General features: G+C 73.1%; 2 protein-coding genes across 5 annotated transcripts in view; one reads left to right on the forward strand and one right to left on the reverse strand.

Annotated features, from left to right (window-relative positions):
* Window positions 1–1,407, forward strand: part of IZUMO4 (IZUMO family member 4) — a 2,194-nt gene extending 787 nt beyond the window's left edge. Inside the window, exons 5-10 of one of the 4 annotated variants that reach the window (XM_070058542.1) lie at window positions 5–80; window positions 167–214; window positions 299–313; window positions 495–512; window positions 1,006–1,080; window positions 1,179–1,407. In XM_070058542.1, coding sequence (XP_069914643.1) covers window positions 5–80; window positions 167–214; window positions 299–313; window positions 495–512; window positions 1,006–1,080; window positions 1,179–1,269 — 323 coding nt within the window. In that variant the 3' untranslated portion in view covers window positions 1,270–1,407. The remainder of the gene's footprint in view (window positions 1–4; window positions 81–166; window positions 215–298; window positions 314–494; window positions 513–1,005; window positions 1,081–1,178) is intronic. The other 3 variants (XM_070058544.1, XM_070058543.1, XM_070058545.1) reach the window with 3 other exon arrangements.
* A 614-nt stretch (window positions 1,408–2,021) lies between these two features.
* The window catches only part of AP3D1 (adaptor related protein complex 3 subunit delta 1), a 32,598-nt gene continuing 8,560 nt past the window's right edge, over window positions 2,022–26,059 (reverse strand). Inside the window, 36 exon segments of the mRNA XM_070058547.1 lie at window positions 2,022–2,845; window positions 4,209–4,288; window positions 5,038–5,159; window positions 5,562–5,647; window positions 5,780–5,868; window positions 5,960–6,146; window positions 6,343–6,390; window positions 6,535–6,960; window positions 7,319–7,420; window positions 7,667–7,708; window positions 8,454–8,552; window positions 8,554–8,632; window positions 8,739–8,766; window positions 8,769–8,796; window positions 8,799–8,813; window positions 9,144–9,340; window positions 9,424–9,466; window positions 9,468–9,500; window positions 10,600–10,671; window positions 11,221–11,362; window positions 11,509–11,654; window positions 12,437–12,668; window positions 13,425–13,621; window positions 13,623–13,656; window positions 13,755–13,903; window positions 14,614–14,759; window positions 15,245–15,293; window positions 15,828–15,877; window positions 17,164–17,213; window positions 18,358–18,431; window positions 18,858–18,997; window positions 21,582–21,711; window positions 22,297–22,404; window positions 24,516–24,596; window positions 25,489–25,569; window positions 25,871–25,966. Of these exon segments, the coding sequence (XP_069914648.1) occupies window positions 2,750–2,845; window positions 4,209–4,288; window positions 5,038–5,159; window positions 5,562–5,647; window positions 5,780–5,868; window positions 5,960–6,146; window positions 6,343–6,390; window positions 6,535–6,960; window positions 7,319–7,420; window positions 7,667–7,708; window positions 8,454–8,552; window positions 8,554–8,632; window positions 8,739–8,766; window positions 8,769–8,796; window positions 8,799–8,813; window positions 9,144–9,340; window positions 9,424–9,466; window positions 9,468–9,500; window positions 10,600–10,671; window positions 11,221–11,362; window positions 11,509–11,654; window positions 12,437–12,668; window positions 13,425–13,621; window positions 13,623–13,656; window positions 13,755–13,903; window positions 14,614–14,759; window positions 15,245–15,293; window positions 15,828–15,877; window positions 17,164–17,213; window positions 18,358–18,431; window positions 18,858–18,997; window positions 21,582–21,711; window positions 22,297–22,404; window positions 24,516–24,596; window positions 25,489–25,569; window positions 25,871–25,966 (3,777 nt within the window). The 3' untranslated portion in view covers window positions 2,022–2,749.

Consider the following 26,059-nt stretch of genomic DNA (forward strand, 5'->3'; position numbering starts at 1 on the left):
GCAGGCATCTTCCAGTACGAGACGCTCTCCTGCGCCAACTGCACCGACTCGCACGTCGTCTGCTTCGGCTACAACTGCGAGTAGGGCTGGGGTCCGCCCACGCGGCGGGGCGCGCGCGGGGGCCTCGGGGCCAGGCCGCCTCCCTCCCAGCCCGCTGTCCCCTCAGGTCCTCGGCGCAGTGGGAGACGGCGGTGAAGGGCCTCCTTGCCTACATGTGAGTCGGGGCTCTGGGGCGGACTCGGGGAGGGGGCAGCGGCCGGGCCACTCGGCCGCCCTGACCCCACACCTGCTGTTGTAGAAGTAGCTGGCACAAGTAAGTCCCCCTCCCCGGCCCACGGCGGTGAGTTCCAGGCCCCCGGGCACCGTGGGGGCAGGAGGGCCTGGCTGGAGGGGCCCTGCGGTGTGGGCAGAGCCCCAGCGGCCAGGCCCAAGGGCCACGGAGGGACAGCCTCGGCCCGAGCCTGCGGTCTGACCTGGGCCCCGTGCTCTTTCAGCCAGGATATAAACACGAGGTACGGTGGGGGGGGCCGGGCTGGCGCGGCCGGGGGGGGGGCCGGGAAGGCGTGGCCTGGACTGGTGGGCCGGGTGGGGGTGCGTCCCCCGACGACGGTGTCTGGCAGGGAAGGCGGGGCCTGGTTTGGAGGGGGGGCAGGGAAGGCGGGGCCTGGGTTGGAGGCCGGGGGGGGGGGGAGGGAAGGCGGGGCCTGGGCTGGCGCGGCAGAGCGGTGGGGGGCGTCCCCCATCCCCGAGGATGGTGTCTGGCAGGGAAGGCGGGGCCTGGGTTGGAGGCGGGGGGGAGGGGCAGGGAAGGCGGGGCCTGGGTTGGAGGCGGGGGGGAGGGGCAGGGAAGGCGGGGCCTGGGTTGGAGGCGGGGGGGAGGGGCAGGGAAGGCGGGGCCCGGGCGGGCAGTGGGTGCGTGCAGGGCGGGGTCCTTGGGGACGGGTGGGGTGGCCGCGGTCTGGGGCATCGGGCCGGGAAGGCAGGTCTGCACCTGGGACGCACCAGACGCCACTTCCTCATCCACCGCCCATGCACCACCAACTCCTGCTGGCCCGGGACCCCCAGAACCACCCCAGCCTTGTGAGTGCCGGGGGGTGGGGGGGAGGCTGCACAGCCGGGGTGGGGCGGGCCCAGCCGGGTGGTCCTCAGGCTGGGCTGAGGGCGCCTGGCCCCCGCAGCCTGGTGTCACCGAGCCTCCCGTGCCTGGAGCCCCAGCAGCTGGCCAACCTGACCCTGGAGAACGCCTCCAAGTGCCTGACCCAGCACTGACGGCCGGGCCCCGCGGACCCGCCCGGCCCCTGCGCAGCCCAGCCTGTGCCGGCCTGGGCGAGGGGTGGGTCTGTACATAGCGGGGGCTCCTGGGCGGGCCCCCAGAGCTGCCTGGGAACATTAAAGCCCTGTTTCTCATCTGGGAGCGGTTCTTGTCCCGCAGGGGCGCGGGGGAGGCGGGCCCCAGGCAGGTCCGGAGCCACACCTGCAGGCCCCGGGTCCCCACGGCCCCAGCAGAGCCCACGTGAGCACCAGGCGGGGGGGGGGGGGGGGGGTGCCGTCCCCGAGCCTGGGCCTGGTGGGCGGTGCCCGCGGTGTGGCGGGCGCTGCTTCCTGGGGGTGGGGCCCGGGGAGGGCCGAGCCGTGACGTGGGACACGTGGGGGAACCTCCGCGAGCTCCGAGCGACGTCAGAGCCACGCGTGGCACCGCATCGGGCTGGGAGCCGGCCCTGCCCACGGCTGCTGGGCCCGCCGGCCGCCCAGCTCCACGCGGCTCCTGCCGCGTCTCAGGTGCTGCTCTGGGACCCCCCCCCCCCCGGGATGGCGGGCGTGGTCACACCAGGCGCGTGCTGGCTGGGGTCACGGCAAGCTGACCACCCCCACCCCGTGTAGGCGGAAGCCAGCCGGCAGGGTGGGTGGCTCCCGCGGCTCTCCTGGCTGTCCCACAGCCCCTGGGAAGGTGGGGGTGACGGGCCCTGTGGGGACCGTGGGGGCGGGGCGGGGTCCCGGCACTAGCAGGCGGCACGCCAGGCTCCATTTGCAACTTTATTGATCATCTGACACAGGGCGCGACAGCGGCGGGCGGGCCCGTGGCCTCGGGCGTCTGGGGTCAGGCGCCGGCTGTGCGAGTTACTCTACATGCTAAAGTGACATCGAGGGGGGTGCAGCGTCACGAGGCCGTCCGCGAGGAGGCCCGGTCCCCCCGCCGTGCCCGGGGATGGCCAGCCCCGGGGCACCACCGCGGCGGCGCGGGCAGCGAGCGCACCCAGGGTGCTGGCCCTGCACCGTCGGGGCGCCCACGGGGGCCTCCCAGCTGTGGTGCGACGCAGGGACAGACAGTGACGCCCGTCACCCCCGAGCGAGCCCAGCTGGACAGACTCCCCCTGAACAAGGCGGTGGCGCCAAAGGTCCCATCCCCTGGCCCGGCGGCCACAACCGTTCCCACCGCGGGTCCCGGGGGCAGCTGGCCTCCCTGTGCCTCCCCCGCCGCCCCGCCACTCGTGGGGTGTCTGGGGCGCGAGCAGCCGACGGCCCCCAGGGCAGCGGGTGGGCGCCACGCCCGCCCGCCCAGCACCCGCCCTGCTGCCCGCCAGGCCCTGGCCCGGGGGTCCCCGCGGCCGAGGGCAGCCCCCGCGCCGGGGCCGCCGCCTGCTGGTCTGGGACTGGGTGAGGGCGGACAGAGTCAGAGGACGAATAAACCCACGCCACAGGCCCGGACGTCTGCACAGTGGACAGCGGTGCGGTTCAATGTGCCGGCGGCTCAGCACTGGGCCAGCGTCCCCTTGAGCTCGTCCAGCAGGCTGCCCAGCATGGCCGCGTCGCTGCACTTCCCGTCCACGGACACGGAGCGCTCGCCCTGGGAGGGAGGGAGGGAGGGCGGGCTGTCAGCGCCGGCCAGTGTGTGGGCCCCGCCGCCACCTGGGGCCGGACAAGCCCCGCTTCAGCCCGCCCAGTGCCGGCTGGGCGGGGACCGGGGTGGGCGCCTGACTCGACACCAGTCAGTCCTTGGGAAGGACAAGCCCAAAGCCCACCGCTGACCGGTTTTCAGCGCTCTGGGACCGAGCGCGGCCGCGGTCCCCGAGCTCCTGGCCGAGTCTGCCGCTCTCCGCTCCGCTGCCCGCTGGCGAGGGCCTGGGGGACGGCGGGGACGGCGTGGGCGCCGGGGCCCTGCCGCTCTGCAGCAAGGCTGCGCCAGGCCCGGGCGCTGTGGGACTGGGAGCGAGCCCGTCGTGAATAAGAACGGAGACCACCAGGGCGGCAGGGGTGTGGCCGCGACAGGGCTGGGACGAAGCCCCCCTGGTAGGGCGCTGCACGGGCACCAAGGGCACCAAGGGCACTAAGGTCACTGTCCCTCCTGCCGCCCTCCCGCCTCTGGAGGCCGTGAGGAGCCCAGGAGTCTGGGAGAGGCGCCCCGGCAGGGCTGGCTCTGACCCCACACAGCAGGGCACACGAACGGCCCTCCAGGGCAGGACAGGCGGCCACAGCCCTCAGAGGCAGCTGGGAGCTGCAGCCTGAGCCAGCCCCAGGGTCCGATGGCGGCCGGAGGCAGGCTGGCCAACCTCGCCAGCTCCCAGGCAGGGCTGCCTGAGGCACCTCCAGGAAGAGGCTGGCGACGCCCTGCCCGCACCGCGGAGACGGGGAGACACGGGGAGACAGGGGGAGACGGGGAGACACGGGGAGACAGGGGGAGACGGGGAGACACGGGGAGACAGGGGACACGGGGAGACAGGGGAGACGGGGGGAGATAGGGGGGAGACGGGGAGAGACAGGGAGACACGGGGAGACACAGACGGGGAGACACGGACGGACGGGGGGAGATGGGGGGAGACAGGGGGACACAGGGAGACACAGATGGACGGGGAGACAGGGGGACACAGACGGGGAGAGACGGGGAGAGACGGGGAGACGCGGAGGCCGAGTCCCCTCGGCACCTGAGGGAGGACACAGCCGCTGCCGAGACAGCTCACGGGCCCACCGCAGGGCCACGGCTGACGGCGGGGGGGGGGGGGGGGGACTGCGCCCGGCCCGCCACACCCACTCAGTGCTGGCTCAGTCCTGGCTGCGCTTCCAATCCGGCCCCCTCCTCGTGCATGGGGGGGGGGGGCTGCAGTCCCAGCTCTGGGCCTCAGGTGGCCAGGCCGGGCCGCTGCGGGCACTCGCACAGGGGCCTCTCCCCGCCCGCCACACTGCCGTCCACACAGTGACAGCTCCAGGCTCACCTTCTTCACCAGCAGGCAGACGTGGTGGCCCTGGATGGAGCGGCTGTACATGGAGGCACAGGAGTCCACCCTCTCCACCACTGCAACAGAGCGGGCGCCTGAGCCACGCGCTCCCACGGCGGCACCTGCTGGGCAGGGCGTGTCCCCCGGCAGTGTCCCCCACGCAGAGCGTGTCCCCCAGGGCCTCCCAGGGCAGTGTCTCCCACGCAGAACGTGTCCCCCGGGGCCTCCCAGGGCAGTGTCTCCCGTGCAGAGTGTGCCCCCCCGGGGCCTCCCAGGGCAGTGTCTCCCACGCAGAGGGTGCCCCCCGGGGCCTCCCAGGGCAGTGTCTCCCACGCAGAGGGTGCCCCCGGGGCCTCCCAGGGCAGCACCCACGCAGGGCCCTCCTCGGGGGCCTCCCAGGGCAGTGTCTCCCACGCAGAACGTGTCCCCCGGGGCCTCCCAGGGCAGCACCCACGCAGGGCCCTCCTCGGGGGCCTCCCAGGGCAGTGTCTCCCACGCAGAACGTGTCCCCCGGGGCCTCCCAGGGCAGCACCCACGCAGAGCGTGTCCCCGGGGCCTCCCAGGGCAGCACCCACGCAGGGCCCCTCCTCGGGGCCTCCCAGGGCAGCACCCACGCAGGGCCCTCCTCGGGGCCTCCCAGGGCAGTGTCCCCCACGCAGGGCCCCTCCTCGGGGGCCGCCCTCAGCACGGCTCCGAGGGCCCAGCAGGAACAGGAGGCGCTGGGGCAGGGCAGAGGCTCGAGTGGACGCGGGGGCCCGAGTGCGTGGCCGGCCGGCCGGGGGCTGCGGGGGCGTGAGGCCCGCCCTGGGGCGGCGTTCACCCCTACCCGAGAAATGGTGGTGAAAGCAGATCTTTGCCAGCAGGTTCTGGAAGGACATGCTGATGCCGTCCACCTTGATGGAGCTCACACTCAGGTCCCCAGACTCCAGCAACTTGGCGAAGGCGTCGCTGGGAGGACAAGGACAGGCAGGGCCGGAGGTGGGCACAGGCGCCGGACTGCAGCCTCGAGGCGGCTGGGACACCCCGCCGGGGTGCAGGGGGCCCTCCTGGGTGGGGCTGGGAGACGCTGACTGGGCCCCTCACGCGGAAGGCCTAACGCCCAGCGCCCCGTGGGAGTCTGACGCCCATCCCCCCCCCTGCCTCCGGGGAGCCGCCTGCAGGGGTGAAGGCTGCTGAGACCAGCACGCCCATCGGGACGGCTGTGGGACAGCTGGGACCGCGCCGCCACAGCCCAGGGACGGCCCCACAGCAGCGGTGCCCGGAACGGAGACGGGGTGGCTGCTGTGGGGCCACGCCCGCGGCGAGTCCGGCCTCTGCCCACGCCCGGGGCAGGCGGCAGCCGGGCCGCACCTGTAGCACGGCGTGGTGACCAGGTACGAGCTGCACCGGAACAGCAGCTTGAAGTCCAGCTTCTCGTGGGTGGCCCCCTCCTCGTCCTGCGGCAGAGCGGGGGGGGCTGAGGGCCGGCGCCCACCTGCAGCCCCCCTCCTCGTCCTGCGGCAGCGCAGGGGGCGGCTGAGGGCCGGCGCCCACCTGCAGCCCCCCTCCGAGGCCGGCGCGGGCGGTACCTTCGCGATGAACGACAGGGTGCCCTTGAGCTTCTGGGCCATGACGACGCTCTGGACGCTGAACACGAAGCGGGCTTCGTTGGAGACCCCTGGCGGGTGCGGGAAGCAAGACCTGAGACTAGGGCCGGCTCGCCCAGGCCCAGGGACGCGGGCGGAGCCGCCGCCTGGCCCGCGGCTGACCTGGGGGCAGCTGGAAAGGCACGGGCACGCCGGCGTGCACGGAGCAGCCCTCGGGCCGGGCCATGCGGGCGTTGAGCGAGTCCAGCACGCTGAGCTCCATGCCCTTCAGCAGGCTGCGGCCGTGGTTCTCCAGGATGATGGACACGGTCACCTGGCTGTCCTGCAGGCTGCCCTGGACGTCGTACGTCTGTGCGGCCAAGGCCAGGGTCGGCAGGTGGCGGGAGCTCAGGGGCCCACCCGAGCTCCGTGACGTGCCCTCCGCCCACGGGGGCCCCCTGCAGGGACGGCGCCGTGCTGGCCCTGTGGCCGCCCTGGCCGCCGCGGGACACAGCCCTGGGAACGGGCTGCTGCCGGCCCGCCCGGGGCCCGGCCCGCCCACTCACCATTTTAACGTACGCGTTTTCAGCCAGGAGACAGTAGCTGGACATGGGCTGCGGGGGGAGACACACTTGAGGGGTGGGTGGCAGGCCCTGGGCGGCCCTGCCGGGGGGGGGGCAGGCTCTGACCCGAGACGCAGCCTCCGGGAACAGGACCACGCCAGCTGCACCCCCTGCTGCCGGGGGGGGCGGCCTCACCGGCAGGGGCTCCTCCTCCAGGGAGCCGTTCTCCACGGGCTGCGGCGCCGGCTCCGGCGCCGGCTCCGGCCTCTTCTTCTTGGGTTTCTTGTCCTTGGATCTCTCCTCCTTCTCCTTCTTGTGTTTCTTCTTCTTGTGCGTGGACGACTTCTGGGACAGGAGGGGATCTGGTCGGCTCCGGCCCACAGGCAGCGCCGGGTGGGGCCTCAGGCCGGCAGCAGCACCAGTCCCAGGGTCAATCGGACGAGAGGGGCGCCCACAGGCCCCAAGCCGCGTGCAGAGTGGAGCCCACGCAGCCAGGGCCCAGTGAGGCTCAGGCAGACGCCGCCGGCCACCAAAGCCACGTGGTGCGGACTCCACAGACAGGAAGCGGACCGTCGTGGTCACCCGGGCCGGGGCGGCAGACGGGGCAGGTGATGGAACGTTCTGGAATCAGACGCCCCTGGCCTCAGAGCTTGTGACACAGAGAGCAGAGGACGCGCACCCAAGGACGGGGTGTGGGGGGGGGGGCCTCCTTGGTCCCCGGGGGCAGCAGTCAGCCTGCCGTATCTGGGGGCCTGGGTCCAGTGCACTTCCTGCTAACACGCCCAGGGGCAGTCACGGCCCCGTGTCTGCGTCCCTGCTGAGAGGCCCGGATGGAGCTCCTGGCTCTCGGCTTCAGCCGGGCCCAGCCCTGCCTGCTGTGGCAAGTGGGGCGAGAACCAGCGAGCCCGCGCCGGCAGTTCTGTCCCCACACACACCAGCTTCCGCAGCCTGCAGATCCCCAGGCCCGCCCCGCCCTCACCTTGCCCTGGTCCTGTGCCGCCGCCTCGTCTGCCGCCTCCTCTCTCTTGGGCTCCTCGCTGCCGTCCTTGGGAGCAGTGACGGCGCTCACCCCGGGCTCAGCCTGCGGGCACCATCGGGGGCTCAGGGCGGGACCCCGGGGCCACCCCTGCGGAGGCCGGGGCTCTGCACCCCAGCCCGGCCGGCCCCGTGTGGGGTCCACGGGCTGCCCTCCCGCCTTGGCCTCACCCTGCGGGGTCCCACAGGGCAACGGGGCCGCCTGGGGAGTGGCAGAGGCCAGCCGCGGGGAGAGCCGGCCCAGGGCCCCGGATGGCTGTGCCGGGCGCCCTCCGCGAGCCGAGGCTCTTACCGTGGACGGGGCGGCGGACAGCCAGAAGTCCAAGTCGTCACCCTGAGAGGACCGCGGGCTGTCAGCGGAGGCGGGACAGCCCTGCGGGGAGGGGCAGGGGACGCGGGCCAGCAGGGGCGGCGCCCCAGTTGAGCACCAGGGACACGGGTGTCCTGGGCTGCCGCCCCGCCCCCCACCCCATCTCCAGCCCTGGCTACTGCTGGCCACGGAAGGTCCACAGACACCCCGTGGTCACCACGTGGTCACCATGTGCGACAGGCAGCGCAGGGGACACGCCTGCGGCCCCACAGGGAGCCACTAGCCCAGCGCCCCCTCCCACCAGGCCTGCCCGCCCTCCCTTCTCACCCCCTGCCCCTCCTCTCCCCTGCCCCCCTCACTTCTCACCCCCCGCCCCCTCCTCTCCCCCCTGCCCCCTCCTCTCTCCCCCCCCACCTTTGCGCCCCCCTGCCCCTTCCTCTCCCTGCCCCCTCACCTTCTCGTCCCCTGCCCCCTCCTCCCCCGCCCCCTCACCTTCTCGCCCCCGCCCCTCCTCTCCCCCTGCCCCCTCACCTTCTCGTCCCCTGCCCCCTCCTCTCTCCCCCCTCACCTTCTCGCCCCCGCCCCTCCTCTCCCCTGCCCCCTCACCTTCTCGCCCCCGCCCCTCCTCTCCCCTGCCCCTCCTCCCCCGCCCCCTCACCTTCTCGCCCCCGCCCCTCCCTCTCCCCTCCCCTCACCTTCTTGCCCCCCGCCCCTCTCTCTCTCCCCCTCACCTTCTCGCCCCCGCCCCTCCTCTCCCCTGCCCCCTCACCTTCTCGCCCCCCTGCCCCCTCCTCTCTCTGCCCCTGCCCCGCTCCTTGTGCGCCTTCTCCTTCTTCTGGGGCTTCTTGCTCTTCCTCCCCACCGCGGGGGACCTCTCTCTCGGGGGACTTCGTGGCCTCCGCGTCCCTGCGCTTCAGGGCAGGCAGCTTCTCGCTATCGGCCAAGGGCCTGGGGGCAGAGCAGGGCCGCGGGGCCGGGGGCTGAGCCCAGGCCTGCACCTCCTGCGGGGAGCCCCAGCCGAGGCGACGCCCCACGCCCGGGGCCGCCCCCTTACCTGTCCAGGTCAATGTCCAGGGCCCTGTGGGGTCGTTGGGGTCTTTGTCGTCCTCGTCACACTGGGCAGGGCGTTCTGTGGGCACAGAGGAGTTCCCCGCGTCACCGGGGGCCAGCGTGGGCCACGGTCCCCTCCCTGCCGTCCACCGCAGCTGCCTCGGCAACCGGGGCCTGGCGCGTGGGGCTGCCCAGGGCCCCGGACACAGCCCGGCAGGAGGCTGCTGGGGCCACAGCCCCGGGCACGGCGGGGACGGGAGGGGCGGGGGCGGGGGCAGGCAGGGCGGGCCCGACGGGGGCGGGCGTGGACGGGCAGGGACAGGCGGGCGCTGCGGGGACAGGCGGGGCGGGCGGGGGACAGGCAGGGCGGGCCGGGTGCGGCAGAGACTGGCGGGGGCAGCAGGCGGACCTCGGGCATCTCCTCGGTGACGATGTCCACCTGCTGGGCAGGCGCGATGTCTTCATCGCTCTCGGTGGGCAGGGAGCCGTGCCGGCGCCGGCCCCGCTTCTCCTCCTTCTTCTTCCTCTTCTTCCTCTTGTCTTTCTCCAGCTTCTGCCGGTGCCGCCGCTCCTCCAGCCTCACGTACTGGTCCGACAGGGGCAGGCCTGCGGGGGCAGGGCGCTCAGCCCAGCCCGGGGAGCAGCCCCCGCCCCCTGCCCCGGGCCGCGGGGGGTCAGCGGGCTCTTGCCTGGCACTTTGAGCGGGACCGAGAGGTCAATCTGCACCACCGGGGATGTGCTCCACGCCCGGGGCGTCCTGGTAGCGCTGCGAAGGCCACGCCGAGGCGTCAGGGACCCGCACGGCCGCGCCGGGCGGCTCTGTGCAGAGGCCGCATCACGCGCCCCGCAGGCCCCAGCCCCAGCAGAGGGCGCGTCCCGAGACCCCGGGCCAGGAGCAGCCCCGGCACGGCGGGGTCCTGAGGCCGGGGAATCCCCTCGTCCACCGCCGACTTGAAAATGACAAACCACCGGGGCCGGCGCCGCGCGCAGCGGGTAAAGCCGCCGCCTGCAGGCCCACATCCCACACGGGCGCCGGTCCGAGTCCCGGCTGCTCCACGTCCCATCCAGCTCCCTGCTGTGGCCTGGGGAGAGCAGAGATGGCCCAGGTCCTGCCCCAGCGTGGGAGACCCGGATGGAGCTCCTGGCTCCTGGTCAGCGCAGCGCTGGCCGTTGCGGCCATCTGGGGAGTGACCCGGCGGGTGGAAGACCTCTCCCTCCCTCTCTCTGCCTTTCAGATAAATAAATCTTTCAAACAACAACTGGAAACAACTGTGGAGTGCCCACACCACAGCACGGTTCCTCTCCCAGAACCTGCCTGGAGCCGAAAGCCCTGAGGGATGCTGGGGCGGGCACGGTGTGCGGCTGCCCACCCAGAACGCTCCAGGGTGGCTGTGCCCCGTCCAGCACGACTCCTCCCGCCAAGAGGCACGGCCGCCACTTCCCACTCGCTGCCTGCACCCGAGTCCCGGCAGAGCCGCAGGGCCCCACCACCCCAGTGTGAACACCACACAGCCCTCCTGACCCAGCCCACGGCCCAGTGTGAACGCCACACAGCCCTCCTGACAGCCCACGGCCCAGTGTGAGCACCACACAGCCCTCCTGACCCAGCCCACGGCCCAGTGTGAGCACCACACAGCCCTCCTGACCCAGCCCCACGGCCCAGTGTGAGCACCACACAGCCCTCCTGACCCAGCCCACGGCCCCGTGTGAGCACCACACAGCCCTCCTGACCCAGCCCACGGCCCAGTGTGAACGCCACACAGCCCTCCTGACCCAGCCCACGGCCCAGTGTGAGCACCACACAGCCCTCCTGACCCAGCCCTGTCCGCTGTCCTTCGGCAGAGCTGACTGGCGGCCAGGCTCACCTTCTGGGGGGATGGGGAGCTCTTGATGTAGAACGGGTTGCTGGCCTGCTCCTGCCTCCTGGCCTCCCGCCGCTGCAGGGACAGGAGGCGTGAGCAGGGCTGCGGGAACACGCGGGAGGGGCGCCTCCACCCCAGCCCCGGGTTTTGCTGTGGTTCACTCCCAGGGCAGCGGGCCGGGGGGCTGGACGCGTGCGTGGTGGCACAGCCCAGCAGGCAGGACGGCCGCCTCGTCTCGGGACGGCCTGGAGCCGCCTGGCCTGCTGCACGGCAGGACTGTGGCCCCCGGGGCTCCTGCAGGCGTGGCCCTCGGCCCCTCCGGGGGTTCAGGACAGAAAGAGGGGCTCGCAGGAGAGAAGACGGGCCGGGGGGGGTGATCACAATGCAGACAGAAAGGCCCCCTCGCAGGGGAGACACAGACGGCAAGGAGGGGAACGGAGCGCCCCCTGCGGGCCTGGCACGGGCACTGCCACGGAGGCTCCAGCGTCTGGCAGCGCCCAGGCGTCCCCTGCGGCAGGTCACTCGGACCATGCGGGGAGCGCGGTGGGACACCCCGTGGCCGGGAGCCCGGCTCAGGTGAGGGACACGGGAGTGAGCCCCGAGCCTCGGCACTGCCCCGCTCACCCGGGCCAGCTCCTCCTCGTCCAGCTCGGGCTGCCGGGGCCCGGCCTGCCTCTGCTCCTCCTCGTGGAACATGGCCTTGGGCCTCTCGTCCTCGGACTCGCTGTCTGAGGGGGGCTCGTTGATCCAGGCATCGAGATCTAGGCTGCGCCGACACGGGGGTCACACAGCGGCCCCAGCCGCCTGCACCCGACAGCCGAGCGGGGTCCCCGCGGCCCTTCCAGACGGGCACCCGGGGCCCGGGTCAGGCGGTCGTGGCGGCGGCACCCCGCCCCACCTCCCTGTGCTCACCCTTCAGGGACTGGAACCTTCTTCTGGGCCTTGGGGGCTACGGGGTTCAGCTCCCCGGCGAACAGGGCGCTGACTTCCTCAGCCACGGGCACGGCCTTGGCCTGCAGCTTCTGCACGTGCTTGACCAGCTGCAGGATGCAGGACGCCTGCGGGCGGCGGGCAGGGTCAGACACCACGCCCATCGCCGCGGGAGCCACGCCCTGCCGCAGCCCGGCCGGCGGCGGGTCAGACACCACGCCCATCGCCTTGGGAGCCACGCCCTGCCGCAGCCCGGCCGGCAGGCAGGTCAGACACCACGCCCATCGCCATGGGAGCCACGCCCTGCCGCAGCCCGGCCGGCGGGCAGGTCAGACACCACGCCCATCGCCGCGGGAGCCACGCCCTGCCGCAGCCCGGCCCACCCGCAGAGGCCCAGCCCCGCACAGCCTCTGCCGGAGAGGGTGCAGAGAGCCCCAGGTTCAGACGGAACGAGGGTGGGGCTGACCACAAAGGGTCACCCACCTCCGTCTGCACCCGAGAGCCCGCCGCCCTGCCACGGCACAGGGGCCCCGCGTCCCAGTGCCAGCGCCTCCCAGGGGTCAGCGTCACCCACCCGCCCTCCCGGGTAGGGACGGGGACCGGGAGGCGCCGCGCTGGCCTGCGGTCTGGCTCACTGGACCCAGAGGTCCCAGGCCCTGCTCTGAGCCTCCACGCGTGGCCAGGAAGGTGCAGAGCCCCGGGGCCACCTGCCGCCGGCCCAGGCTGCCTCGGGGCTGATGGACCCAGTCCCAGCCGCGGCTGAGCCACGAGCAAGGATCCACCCACTGGCTTGGGAAAAGGCACCACGGCGACCCGGCCAAGCGGCCCTGGCAGGCGGAGGGCTGCAAGGTCAGAGGTCGGAGGTCGGAGGTCGGGGCCGGGGCCGGCGGGCCGGGGCGGCCCGCCTTACCCGCTCCTGCACCTCCAGGTCGGCGCTCTGCACGAACTGGGGCAGCCGCTCCGCCAGCAGCTGGGTGAGCTCGAGCGCGGCCTCCGGCTCGCCCGCCCGCTCCTGCTGCTGCAGGACGCACGCGTACAGCTTGAGCACGTTCTGCACGTACACGGCCTGGATGTGGCCCGGCAGCGTGGTGACCTTGGGCCGCAGCATGGCCTCCAGGGTGTGGCGGGGCTCCTGCAGGTGCCTGGGGGAGCGGGCCGGGTGAGCCACAGACCCCGCCCCGGCAGCGCCCAGCGGTGAGGGTGAGGAGCGGACCCAGGGGCCGAGTCGGGCTGAAGGGACGGCCCCCGCGGCCCGTCATCCGTGACTCCCAGGTGCCGAGGCCCAGCCTCCCGGCCACGGCGACACCCGGCCTGCCGCCCGCGCCCCCAGGGAAGCGTGCTCCCCCGGCTGCTGAACCAGGAAGGCCGCGGCTGAAGGCCCCGCCCGCGACGCCACTGGCGCCCTCTGGCTGCTCTGCTTCTGGTGCCGGGGAGAGAGGACGGCCCAACTCCCTGGGCTCCGACATCCACGAGGGAGACCCAGGAGGCGCTCCGGCTTCTGGCGTCAGCCTGGCCCAGCCCTGGCCGCCGCAGCCACGTGGGGACTAAGCCAGCGGACCAAGACCTCTCACTCCGTTATCTAAACAGATAACCTTTATAGGAAAGGTCTGTTACAACAGCAGACAAAAAAGAAGGAAGCAGCGCAGCCGGGACTCGCGCGCTGGCGTGAGCCAGCAGACGCTCAGGAGAGGCAGCTCGGGGCCGTTGGCACAGGAAGGCCTGGCCGGCCGCGCACCCCCGCCCCCAGGCCCACACAGATCCCAGGCCCACGCAGCTCGGGGCCGTGGGCACCGGGAAGGCCTGGCCGGCCACGCACCCCCCACCCCCAGGCCCACACAGATCCCAGGCCCACGCAGCTCGGGGCCGTGGGCACAGGAAGGCTGGCCGGCCGCACTCACTCCGAGAACTCCCCACAGATCCAGGCGGCGGCGTAGAGCACCTCGCAGATGCCGTTCCGCTGGGTGCTGCTGGCCACCAGGTGGGCACTGTCGAGCAGCGCGGACATCTGCGACACGGCAAACCTGCGGATGGCCTTCACGCGGATGGCCACGTCCAGCATCTGGGCGGCGATGAGGTGGCCGTGGCGCGTGCCCTCCCAGCCGGGTCAGCTCCACCAGGATGCTGATGTACCTGCGGGGGAGGCCGTGAGGGCCGGCCGCAGCCCGAGGCCGCCCGCCCGCGGGGGGATCCGCACCACGCCACGCTGGTGATGGGCTGGGGGTCCGCACCACTCGAAGTTGGTGATGTGCTGGTAGTTGGCCTGGCTGCAGATGTCGATGATCTTGGTGAGCAGCTCGTCCCGGTAGCCGGTGCCCTCGGCCTTGTCCACGTGCGCCATCAGCTTCTTCACGATCTCCATCAGGTTCTTCTTGGACACCTGCAGGGCAGGCGGTGAGGGGCCAGGGCCCGGGGACAGGCAGGCGGGGAGGGGCAGGCGGGGAGGGGCCAGGGCCCGGGGACCGGCAGGCGGGGGGGGGGGGGGGGCCGGGGCCCAGGGACAGGCAAGCGGGAGGGGCCAGGGCCCGGGACCGGCAGGCGGGGAGGGGCCCAGGCCCGGGGAAACCAGCAGGTGGGGAGGGGGGAGGGGCCCAGGGACAGGCAAGCGGGGAGGGGCCAGGGCCCGGGACCGGCAGGCGGGGAGGGGCCAGGGCCCGGGGGAACCAGCAGGTGGGGACAGGCAGGCGGGGGAGGGGCCAGGCCCAGGGACCGGCAGGCGGGGGAGGGGCCAGGGCCTGGGGGAACCAGCAGGCGGGGAGGGGCCAGGGCCAGGGGACCGGCAGGCGGGGGGGTGGGCCAGGGGACCGGCAGGCAGGGAGGGGCCAGGGCCCGGGACCAGCAGGCGGGGAGGGGCCAGGGCCCAGGGGACAGGCAGGCGGGGAGGGGGGAGGGGCCAGGGGACTGGCAGGCGGGGAGGGGCCAGGGGCCTGGGGAACCAGCAGGTGGGGAGGGGCCAGGGCCCGGGACCGGCAGGCGGGGAGGGGCCAAGGCCCGGGGACCAGCAGGCGGGGAGGGGCCAGGGCCTGGGGGAACCAGCAGGCGGGGAGGGGCCAGGGCCCGGGGACCGGCGGGGGGGGGGGGGGGCGCCACCATCCCGTAGAGCAGGTCCAGGGCCCGCAGGCGGATGGACTCGTCCTTGTCGTCCAGGCACTGCAGAACGAGGTCTTTGTGGGACTGCACGGACTTGGGGTGGGTCTTCAGGATCTTGGACATGGCCAGCAGCCCCAGGTACTTCACTGCGCAGAGGGGGAGAAGCAGTCTAGCCGGGGACACAGCGGCACGGGGGCCAGGGCGGTGGGCCACTGTCCGGCCCCGAGGGGCTGGGTGCCGCGGGGACACGGCTCCCCCGGTACAGCCGCACGGCCCTTGGAGCCAGGGCAGAGGCTGGGCAAGGCTCCGTGCGGTGCCCGCCGCAGGACAGAAGCAACACGGCAGAGCCCCGGAAGGGCCCTGCTGCTCGCCCAGGTCCTCCTGGCCACTGCTGCAGGGTCAGGGCCAGGGCCAGGGCCAGGGTCAGGGTCAGGCTGCAACAGCGATCACCAGCGTCCCTCCAGCCACCCGGCGCACAGGGGCGGGAGACGGGCCAGGGAGGGTGCCCGGCCAGGAGAAGCACCTGCGGCCCCAAGCCCCCTCCGCGTGCACACTGCGGGAAACCTGGTGTGGACCAGGAGAGGGGAGCAGGCCCGGGGGCAGCACGCAGAGCCTGGAGGTGGGGACTTACAGTTCTGGTCAGAGTCTTCTATTAATATCCTCAACTTCTGAACACAGAGCTGCAAAGAGGGAGCCCTGGTCACCCCCCGCCTGCTGCAGCCAGGTGCCGGGGACCAGCCCGCAGGACGGAGGGGAGAGCAGCCGGGCGGGGGAGGGCACAGGACCCCGCGCTGAGCCCACACAGCGGACGGGGGCGAGGAGCGGCCCTGGCAGACTGGGGCGCCCCAAGCCCCAGCACGCCGCGTGCAGAAGCAGGTGCGGCGGCAGTGCCCTGTGCAGGGGCCAGTCAGGGAGCCCCAGGGCCGGTCCTCGGGTGGACAAGGGTCACAGGCAGAGAGGCCAACGAGGAGGCCCAGGGTCAGGCCCAGAGCGTGCCCTGGGGGGCAGTGGGGAGCCAGGAGCCAGCAGAGACCCCAGGAGGAGCGCTGGCCGGGGGCTCTGGCCACAGCCCGGCCGTGTGCTCACCCCACAGACGGGCACACCCTGCAGGGGCAGGGCCGGGTGGGGACCCGCTGGAGGGGCGGAGGGGCGCGGCTGGTCCCGCCCAGCCCTCCCACAGCCCCGCGCCGCGCCGCCCGCTCCGGCCAGGGTACCTGGATGCTGGCGCTGTGGTTGGGCATGCCCGAGGACAGGGAGATGAGCACTGAAACACACCCACGCAGCCACCGTCACCCGCGGGCCCGCCTGGCCGCTGCCCGCAGGAGGCCCACGGCTGCGCCCGGAGAAGGCAGCCAGCGAGCTGGCCCCGCGCCACGCCGGGGAGCGCACCTGCGGGCCACAGGGCTGAGGGCTGCAGCCCCTCCGCCCGTCTCGCCGAGGCCCCCGCTGCCTGTCCCCGGCTGCTGCTCTGGCAAACTCGGGTGGCAGAGACGGCCGCCTGCAGAGCCCCGCGTCCTCCCACGCCTGGGGCGCTCCTGGGTCCCCAACTCGGTCACCCGGCTGCCTCGGTATCTCTCACCGCACTCAGCCCTCACGCGCAGAGCCGAGAGCCCCACGCCGAATCACGCGCCGCCCGAGGCCTCGGCTCCCTGTCCACGGCTGCACAGGCCGGGCCAGGCCACACGCTGCTCTGCCACGTGCCAGGCCCCAGAACAGCTCTGCTGGGCCCACCCCCTGCCCCTCCACCCCAGGGCCACCTCGACCCTGCCCAGGGCCGCCCTGGCCCACGTCCCTCACGCCTCCGCCTACTCCGGAAGTGCCAGGCTGCGCACGGACCCCTCGGGCCCCACTGAGGTGCAGACCCCAGGCCGGCTTCTCGGGAATGACCCAGCAGCAGACGGCCCGACTGCTCGGGCCCTGCACCCACGGGCGGGACCCCGAAGGGGCTCCTGGCTTTGGCCTGGCCCAGCCACGGCACTGCAGCCATTTGGGGAGTGACCCAGCAGACGGCTGATCTCTAACTCTGTCTTTCAAATAAAGAAACCAACAAACAAGAAAGAAGAGGGGAGAGAGAGAGAGAGAGGAAGGGAGAGGGAGGGAGGGAGGGAGGGAGGGAGGGAGGGAGGAGGAAAGAGCAGGGCAGGAGACGGCCCCGCACCCGGAGCAGCAGTGCCGCCTCGGCCTCCCCACGCGCGAGGCGGGAGCCACAGCACACGGGCCTGCTCACGGCCCAGGCACCAGAAACACCCCCGCCCGAGGCTGCGCGCAGCCTGGCCGCACTCGGACTGGCACCGACCGCCTGGGCGACGCCTGAGCAGGACGGGGCGTCCGGTCACCCCGCAGGGCCCCGGGAACACGGACTCTGCCTGCAGGGGCGCTCGGCGTGGACACACGCGCCACGGGCTTGTGTCACGGCAACACGTCTCAGGCCGTGCGGGAGCCGGGGCCCGGTGGACCTCGACCTCTCACTCCCCGGGGCCCAGTGGGGACAGGCCGGCGGGCATCGGCCACTCAGGTGCACCCACACCCCCAGCCCGCGTCCACGCTCACCTGCGATCACGGTGTTCACACATTCATAGAGGAGGGACATGGCCGACGTGCTGAGGAGAGACGTGCGGGCCGGGTCAGCAGGGCCCGTGAGGGAGGGGCCCAGTGTGGCCGGGTCAGCAGGGCCCGCGAGGGGGGGGCCAGTGCAGCCGGGTCAGCAGGGCCCGCGAGGGGGGGGCCAGTGCAGCCGGGTCAGCAGGGCCCGTGAGGCGGGGGCCAGTGCAGCCGGGTCAGCAGGGCCCGCGAGGGAGGGGGCCAGTGCAGCCGGGTCGGCAGGGCCCGCGAGGGAGGGGCCAGTGCAGCCGGGTCAGCAGGGCCCGCGAGGGGGGGGGCCACGGCGTCCGACCCTCCAGACCCGGGCTGCCCGAGGTGGGGGACACCCAGGGCCCTGCATCACAAGGTCCCGAGGACTCCTCGCCCCGCTGAGCACCCTACACGGGCCCCTCCGCCTCCTGTGGCTGCTCTGGGCTCCCGTCCAGGGCCCTGCGCCTCCCCAACGTCACCACAGCCCACGGCGGCTCCCCACGCTGTCCCTGGACGGAAGCCGGCCCACCTCTAACAGCACACAGCCCCACCTGCACAGCCCCGCCCCGCCCCGCGACGTGCGGCACCACAGAGGGCACCCAGCGCCCAGACCGCCCCGCGGGTCTCCTCTAGGGCAAGGCCTGGGCACCCAGGGCCGGCACGGAGTCTGGCCCCAGTCCCGGCAGCCTCTGCCCGGCCGGGCTCCGGACAGCGAGCAGCACAGCGCCCGGGCAGGCAGGCAGGCACAGGAAGCGCCGCCCTCGGATGCTCCCAGGCAGGGACCTCAGCCCCGAGCACCGGAGCCGCGGAGGGAGGCGGCCGCGGGCTGGGCTCTGTTCCCACGCAGCCTGCAGGCCCGCAGGCACCCACCCCTGACAGCAGGGCTCTGCTCGACGACCCCAGCAGACGGCGGAGACCTGGGTGGGCCCAGGGTCCCAGCCCACGCAGAGCAGCAGGGGCGGGAGACGCCCCTTCCTGGCTCCTCCCACCACCCACAGCCGCTTGGGGGTCCGGAAGCAGGGGGCTGTGCACCTGCCCCGCGGCGCTGCAGAGGCCGCGCCCTGGGCGGACGGGAGGGCGTGTCCCCCTCGGGCGGTCCCTGCTGCCCCCCGCCGTCCGCGGTGTCTTGAGGCCCCCGAGACCTGCCCCGCGCAGCGGCCGGCGGGCGCTCACCTGTGGATGAGGTTGGTGAGGGGCTCGATCAGCTTCTTGCCCAGCCGCGGCTCCAGCGGCGTCAGAGCGCCGAACTGCGGGGAGAGAGGGGCCGCGGTGAGGGGGCGGGCCGCGGTGAGGTGGGTGGGGCGGGGGTGGGCGGGCCGCGGTGAGGTGGGCGGGCCGGGGCGGGGGTGGGCGGGGCGGGGTGGCCGGGCCTGGGGTGGGCGGGCCAGGTGAGGTGGGTGGGGCGTGGGTGGGCGGGGCGTGGTGAGGTGGGCGGGGCGCGGTGAGGTGGGCGGGGCGGGGTGGGCGGGCCGCGGTGCGGTGGGTGGGCCGCGGCGGGGGTGGGCGGGCCGCGGTGAGGTGGGCGGGCGGGGCGGGGGTGGGCGGGGCGCGGTGAGGTGGGCGGGCCGCGGCGGGGGTGGGCGGGGCGCGGTGAGGTGGGCGGGGCGCGGTGAGGTGGGCGGGGCGGGGTGAGGTGGGCGGGGCGGGGTGGGCGGACGCGGCGCGGCACGTGCCAGCTTGATGATCTTGATGAGCACCCAGTTGTTGGTGGACGACGTCATCAGCTTGAAGAACAGCGGGGCCAGGGACAGGTAGTTCTTGGGGTTGCGCCGGGCCAGCTCGCAGATGACGTTGACGGCCGCCGACTGCACCCCTGTGGTCACAAGGGGGCGCCCTCGTCAAGGGGGGGGCCTCGGCAGCAAGGGAGGGGCCTGAGAGACGTCCAGGGACTGGAGTCCTGGGAGCTGGTGACCCCAGACACGCGTGTGAGCCCTGACACACCCAGACACGCGTGTGCTCCCTGACACACCCGGGCAGACACGCGTGTGGTCCCTGACACACCCAGACACGCGTGTGCTCCCTGACACACCCGGGCAGACATGCATGATCCCTGACACACCCAGAAAAGCGTGTGCTCCCCGACACACCCAGGCAGACACGCGTGTGCTCCCCGACACACCCAGGCAGACATGCGTGTGCTCCCTGACACACCCGGGCAGACATGCATGATCCCTGACACACCCAGACATGCGTGTGCTCCCCGACACACCCACGTAGACACACACGTGGCCCCTGACACACCCAGGTAGACACACACGTGGTCCCTGACACACCCGGGTGCACAGGCGTGTGCAGGTGGTGGGAACTGCCCCCCACACACACACACACTCCTGGCTCTGCTGAGCGGGCCTGGAAGCGCCCACGCTTCGAGGAGCAGACCTGGGTCTGGTCTCGGTCCCTGGCCACCTCCCGCCAGCGAGGAAGGGTGCTCGAGGCCCAGGGCCAGGCTGAGAACACGGGAAGTGGGGCGAGCCCAGCGCCGTGCGGGCGCGGGAAGGTGGGGGTCTGACGGGGCTCCAAGCACTGACGCGTGGGCTGGGGGCAGCGCGGGGCAGACGAGTGCAAGTCCACCCCGGGGTGGGCGCACGAGGGGCAGGGAGAGGAACGGCCACCGCCAGCGAGGGCCATCAGTGGGGGGCTGTGGGCGGGGCAGGCTGACCGCCAGCGAGGGCCGTGGGCGGGGCCGTGGGCGGGGCAGGCTGACCGCCAGCGAGGGCCGTGGGCGGGGCCGTGGGCGGGGCAGGCTGACCGCCAGCGAGGGCCGTGGGCGGGGCCGTGGGCGGAGCCGTGGGCGGAGCCCCCGCCCGCAGTGCCCGCATCCCACAGGGGCACCGGTCCCAGTCCCGGCTGCTGCACTGCCGACCCGGCTGCCCGCCAGCACTCGGGAAGGCAGCAGACGCCAGCCACGGGGCCCCTGCACACAGGAAGCTCCACGCAGGAGTTCCGGCTCCTGGCCGTGCCTGGCTCCGCCTGGGCCGCTGCCGCCGTCGGGGGGCGGCACGGCGGGGAGAGCTCTGCCCCTCCCCCTCCCCCTCCCCTCTCCTAAAGGACAGCACCACCAGCGGAAGGCACTAGGCCTTGGGCAGCACCGTCCCAGAGGGCAGGTGGCCCCGGGCTCTCCCCGGGAGCCAAGCGGCAGCGTGCACTGACCCAGGCTCCAGCACGGCCCCAGGACAGGGCTGGCGGAGCCGGGACCACCAGGGACAGCAGCCAGCCCCAGGCGCTCCGACACAGGGGGCCATACCCAGCCACACCACTGAGCACCACTACCCTGCCACACCACCGAGCACCAGTACCCCGGCCATACCACCGAGCACCAGTACCCAGCCACACCACCGAGCACCAGTACCCAGCCACACCACCGAGCACCACTACCCAGCCACACCACCGAGCACCAGTACCCAGCCACACCACCGAGCACCACTACCCAGCCACACCACCGAGCACCACTACCCAACCACACCACCGAGCACCAGTACCACAGCCACACCGAGCACCACTACCCAGCCACACCACCGAGCACCACTACCCAGCCACACCACCGAGCACCAGTACCACAGCCACACCACTGTGCACCACTACCCAGCCACACCACCGAGCACCACTACCCAGCCACACCACCGAGCACCAGTACCACAGCCACACCACCGTGCACCACTACCCAGCCACACCACCGAGCACCACTACCCAGCCACACCACCGAGCACCAGTACCACAGCCATACCACCAAGCACCACTACCCAGCCACACCACCGAGCACCCTCCCCCACGGCAGGCCTGCACCGGCCATCGCATGCTCTGCACGTCCCCAAGCCCCTGGGCTCCGCCTCCTGCCCCGTGCTGCAGGGTGTCTGGCTGGGAGCCCGCGGCCCCCGCGGTCCCTGCCCGGGCGGTGCTAGGGCCACACCGCCCACGCTAAGTGCACGCTCAGTGACCCGACGGCCGGGCTGGCTACAGCCCCGCCTTCCTCGCTCAGGTCGCCTCGGTTCCCAGTCCTCCACCCCTCCACGGGGCCTCCACCCCTCCTGGGGACCAACTCCTGGGGGGGGGGGGGACAGCCAGGTGCGGCCTGCTCCACACCGCCCACGCCTGCCAGCAGGGCCTCCCCGCTGGACCCCACGGGAGGCACTGGCCTAGGGGTCCCGTGCCTTCTCCTCCAGCCCAGGTCTCGACCACTAGGGGGCGCACTCCACCAAAGCCCACCCCCAAGGTCCAGCACACTGCAAACCTCCAACAGCCACCCAGGGCTGAGCCGGCCCCCCCCCCGCCCTGCCCGTCCTCACCAGGCCAGGCCGAGCCAGGAAGCCCCCAGCACGCGTGGAGGGGATGTGGGGGTTCCCGGGGCTGCTGCCCCAGCCCCCTCCCGCTGGCCCCCCGCCCGAGGCAAAGCCACACACCAGGGTCGGGGTCCTCCAGCTTCTCCTTCAGCCGGGGGAAGGCGGGCCGCAGCGACTCGGGGTGCTTCAGGAACACCTTGTACATGATCAGCACGGCCTTCTTCCTGATGTAGGGCTTCGTGTGCGACATCTGCGGGCGGGGGGCCGTGGGCGGGGGCTCCGCACCCCTCTCCGCACCCCTGCCCGCCACCCACGGGCCAGGCGGCGGCAGCCCCCGGAGGGGGCGCGACAGACGGAGCGGGAAAGCCCAGTGGTCCCAGCGGCCATCGGCCCGGGGCTGCCCTCCCCCGGGCGGCCCTGCAGCGGCTGCCCCGTCCCGCTGGCCGGGCACTGCGACCCGAGCCGCGGGCCTGCACGGCCACACCACGGTGCCTCCGGGCCGGGCCTGTCCCTCGGAGCCCTTGCGGAACACCAGCCGCCGGGGACTCCACCGAGCACGGGCGTCGCCCGGGGCCACGACGCCCCAGCCCCCACGCGGAAGCTGAGCGCCAGAGCCACCCGCCTTCCAGACCACGGGCCAGGGTGTGGCCACGGCCACGGAGGGGGCTGCCGTGCCGGACGGGGGCCCTGGGCGCCTGCACGCCGCCAGCACCGCTGAGCTGGGAACGACCGCAGGGGGCCCTCGGAGGGCGCCGGGGAGGACCTGCGGTCAGAGGAAGCCGCCGGCCTGGCGCCTCGCAGCCGGGCTCCCCGGGGGCGTGGGGGGCGCACTCACCAGGGTCATGATGTCATTTGCCAAGTCTCTGGCAAGATCTGGGGTGACAAAACAGGAGAGACCCGTCAGTGCAACTCCAGTGTCGTGCTGGCTGGGGCTGCTCAGGTCCTGCAAGAGGAGGGGCGCGGCTCAGCAGACCCAGGCCCCGCCCCGCCACGCCCCACCACGCCCCCGCCTGCCCCTGGCCAGGGAGGGATGACTTCCAGCCTTCTGGGACAGGCCTGGGGGGAGGGCTCCGACTGCAGGGGGAGGGGCTGCGTGCTCCCCACCAGCAGAGGGCGGGACCAGCTCGGGGAGCGCGCAAGGCTGGGCCCGCCCCCATCCCAGCTCCACCCAGGCGCCGGGCTGGCTCAGCAGCCCCGGGGGTGGGGGGGCCCTCCTCAGGACCCACCCCCTGGCAGCCCCAGTTCCCACAGGGGCTCCTGCCTCAGCACAGAGGAACACAGCCTCGGCGAGGGGCTGGCTTAGGGAGCCCGGGGCTTCTCATCACAGGCCTGCGCCCCCTGAGATGCGGCTGAGTGCTGACCTAGGCCATGGCAGTGAACGTGAAAACCCAGGCTTCGACGGTCGCCGTGTTGAGCCGGCGCTGTGGCGTAGCGGTAAAGCCGCCGCCTGTGACGCTGGCATCCTATACGGGCGCCAGTTCGAGTCCCGGCTGCCCCACTTCCCATCCAGCTCCCTGCTGCGGCCTGGGTGCCAAGCAGCAGAAAGTGGCTCAGGTCCTGGGCCCCTGCACCCGCGTGGGAGACCCGGAAGCAGCTCCTGGCTCCTGGCTTCGGACCAGCCCAGCTCTGGCCGTGTGGCCATCTGGGGAGTGACCCAGAGGGTGGAAGGCCTCCGTCTCTCCTACTCTGTGTAACTCTACCCTTCAAATACCTAAAGCAAACCTTGAAAGAAAGTAAACCTAAAAGGTAATCAAACACAGTAGCAGTCGCTGTGCCCTAGGCCAAGGAGGGAACGTGGGAACCCGCACACAGGGGCGGGCACGCACCGCGTCCCACATCACAGTCGCGGGTTCAAGCCCCGGCTCCTGACCCCACTCCCGGATGGGGTTCCTGGCCGTCACTGGGGGACTGGGGAGGGGCCCAGCGGATGGACGCGCTGTCTCTCAGCACAGCCCTAGCCCTCAGTGGGTCAGACGTCCACTGGAGCAAAGCTGACCGCGGGGCGGCAGCAGAGCCGCGGGAGCCCCCGGGAAGCTGCCCCGTGAAGGGGGAGAGGGGGCCTCCGCCAGCTTCAGGAGCCACAAGGAACGCGTCCCGCTGGGAGCGGCCGAGCGCTGAGGGGCAGGTGGGGCCGTCCACAACGTCTGGCGAGGGCCCGGGAGGCAACGTGGGCGCAGCACGAGAGCCCGAGCCCCTCCGTGTACCAGCCCCCCCGGAGGCCCCTCGGGGCCAGCAGCGACAGCTGGAGCCCAGACCCAGCCCGAGCCTGCTGGCCCGGACACACAGAGCCCTGCTTTTCTGTCTCCCTGCCTGCCCACCGCCCCGGGACCCACTCCCCTCCTCCGTCTGACTCCAGTCCCGACGCCTCCCACCGGTCCCCTCTCTGCTCCTGGCCGAGCCTGCCCCACAGCCGGCAGCTGCATAATGCGGCTCCCAGCAGCCTCCTCGGCCACGTACAGCCCGCCCACGGCGCGTCCACAGCCCGCCCACCACGCGTCCATAGCCCGCCCACAGCGCGTCCACAGCCCACCCACAGCCCACCCACAGCCCGTCCACAGCCCGCCCACAGCCCGTCCACAGCGCGTCCACAGCCCACCCACAGCGCGCCCCAGAACCCAAGCCCAGGTCACTGGGCCAGCTTGGGTGGCCAGGAGCTGGACCGGGGCCAGCTGCCCATGACAGGCGGACGGCCCTTCTCCAACACGGGCAGGAGACAAGACACGCTCCCAGCACCGGGGCCCGAGGGCAGCACCGCAGCGGACGGCTTCAGAACCCCAGCGTCACACGCCACTCCACGCCGCACGCTGCGGGACTCGAAGGGACAGCGACCCCAGGGCCAGCCCCGGGCACAGCCTGCAGTGCCACTAGGGAGAATGAAGACGGGGGGACCCAGCAGCGCTGGCCTCGCACCCACGGGAGCACAGCTCTGCGCCCGCCCTGCTCACGCGTGAGACACACCGGCCACGTGTGTACGCATGCGCACGCTCGCTGGCACCGCATCAGGACTGGATGCAGCCCTGCGGCCGAGGGCCGTGGCGGGAGAGGGCCGCCTACCTTCCGGATCTGATTGGTCGTCAGCATGATGACGTCGGTGCCTTCGTGGAAGCACTGGGAAGCCGCGAGGTAGCCGATGCGCTGCGGGGGCAGACAGAGCGGTCAGGGGCACCTCCGCCCGGGCCCGGGCAGCCGCTGGCCGCAGCGCTGGGAGCCGCTGGCTTCTAAGGCTTGTGCCCACATCCAACCCCCTTCCCAACACCCCGCAGCCCCACCAGGGGCCGCGTCTCCGTCTCGGTCTGCAAGGGGCAAGGGGCAGCTGTGGGACACTCCGGCCTGGAGCTCTGACAGTCCCGGGGCTCCGGGCTGCACCGGCCCCACAGCTGGCAGGAGCCAGGCTGGAGCTCTGCGTGCCCGGACGGAGCGCGCCGCCCACGCTGGGCGCCCGCCAGGCAGAAAGACCGCCCACCGCACGGACAGCGAGGCCGGCCGGAGGCAGTGAGCCCGAGTGGGGCGCAGGGCGGGGACGTGCACCCCCGGTGAGAGCTCACAGGGGCCGGGCCCGCCCCAGGGAGCAGGAGCTTCCTCGCCGGCCCAGGAGGGCCCGGCACACGAGGCTGGCTGTGGGGTGTGAGACGGCGCTGCGGACGCTCACGGAGCCGGCACACAGCAGGGTCCCTGACGGGACAGGGGCCTCCTGCAGAGGGAGCCGGAGTGGGACCCATCTCCTCACGGAAGAAAAACACCGCCCGGGCAGTGTACAATGCCGTGGCGACGCCGACGACACCCGCGACGCGGGGACCAGCAGGAAACAGTGAGAGACAGCGCCCGCGGGAGGAACTCACCCCGGCCGGCCAGCGGAGCCGTCCTCGGGCGACAGAGGCCCCGCCCGCTGCTCCCTGACCCCACACCCCACCTGCCTCGGCCGTCACTGCTTTCATAGAACAAGAGACTCTCGCTGGACGGGAACTGCCCACGTGAGGACCGGTGGAGAGGACAGGGCGGGGAGGGCCGCGCGGGGCCCAGGGCTCACCTTGAACGTGAACTTGGAGGCGCTCATCACTTCGATGATGTTGAAGGCGGCCCAGCTGATGTCATATCCCAGCATCTGTAACTGTGACGGGGGGGCGGGGGCGGGGCCTTCACTGGCAGGGCTGAGACCAGGGCTCACCCCCGCCACGGACCTGCCCGCACACGGCTGGACTTCACCTGGCACGCCTCCGCCCTCGGACTTCCACCCACGTACCCGCGAGAGGGCCAGCGCCTGCCGCCACGCCTGGCCTGGCTGAAGTCCCCCTGCCCCTGCGCGTCAGTGACCGGCGGCTCCCGACAGCCACAACTCCTGGACAAGGCCTCCGCCGCCCTGTCCCGCCCAGCAAACAGGCCGGGGCGAGCGGTGCCCGGCGCGGACTCACGTAGGTCAGCTTGCACACGGCGTTGGCCTTCACGGCGATGCTGTCCTGCTTCAGCTCCTGCTTGATCTCGTCAATGCACTGCGAGATGTACTTGGCCTAAAGGAGGCAGGCAGGGCGCCGTCCACAGAACGTTCCAGAAGGCAGCCAGCGCCTCTGCGCTCTGAGAACTGAGCCTGAACTGCGCCCAAT

Source organism: Oryctolagus cuniculus, chromosome 16 (assembly GCF_964237555.1).
Source record: "Oryctolagus cuniculus chromosome 16, mOryCun1.1, whole genome shotgun sequence".
Taxonomy (NCBI): Eukaryota; Metazoa; Chordata; class Mammalia; order Lagomorpha; family Leporidae; genus Oryctolagus; species Oryctolagus cuniculus.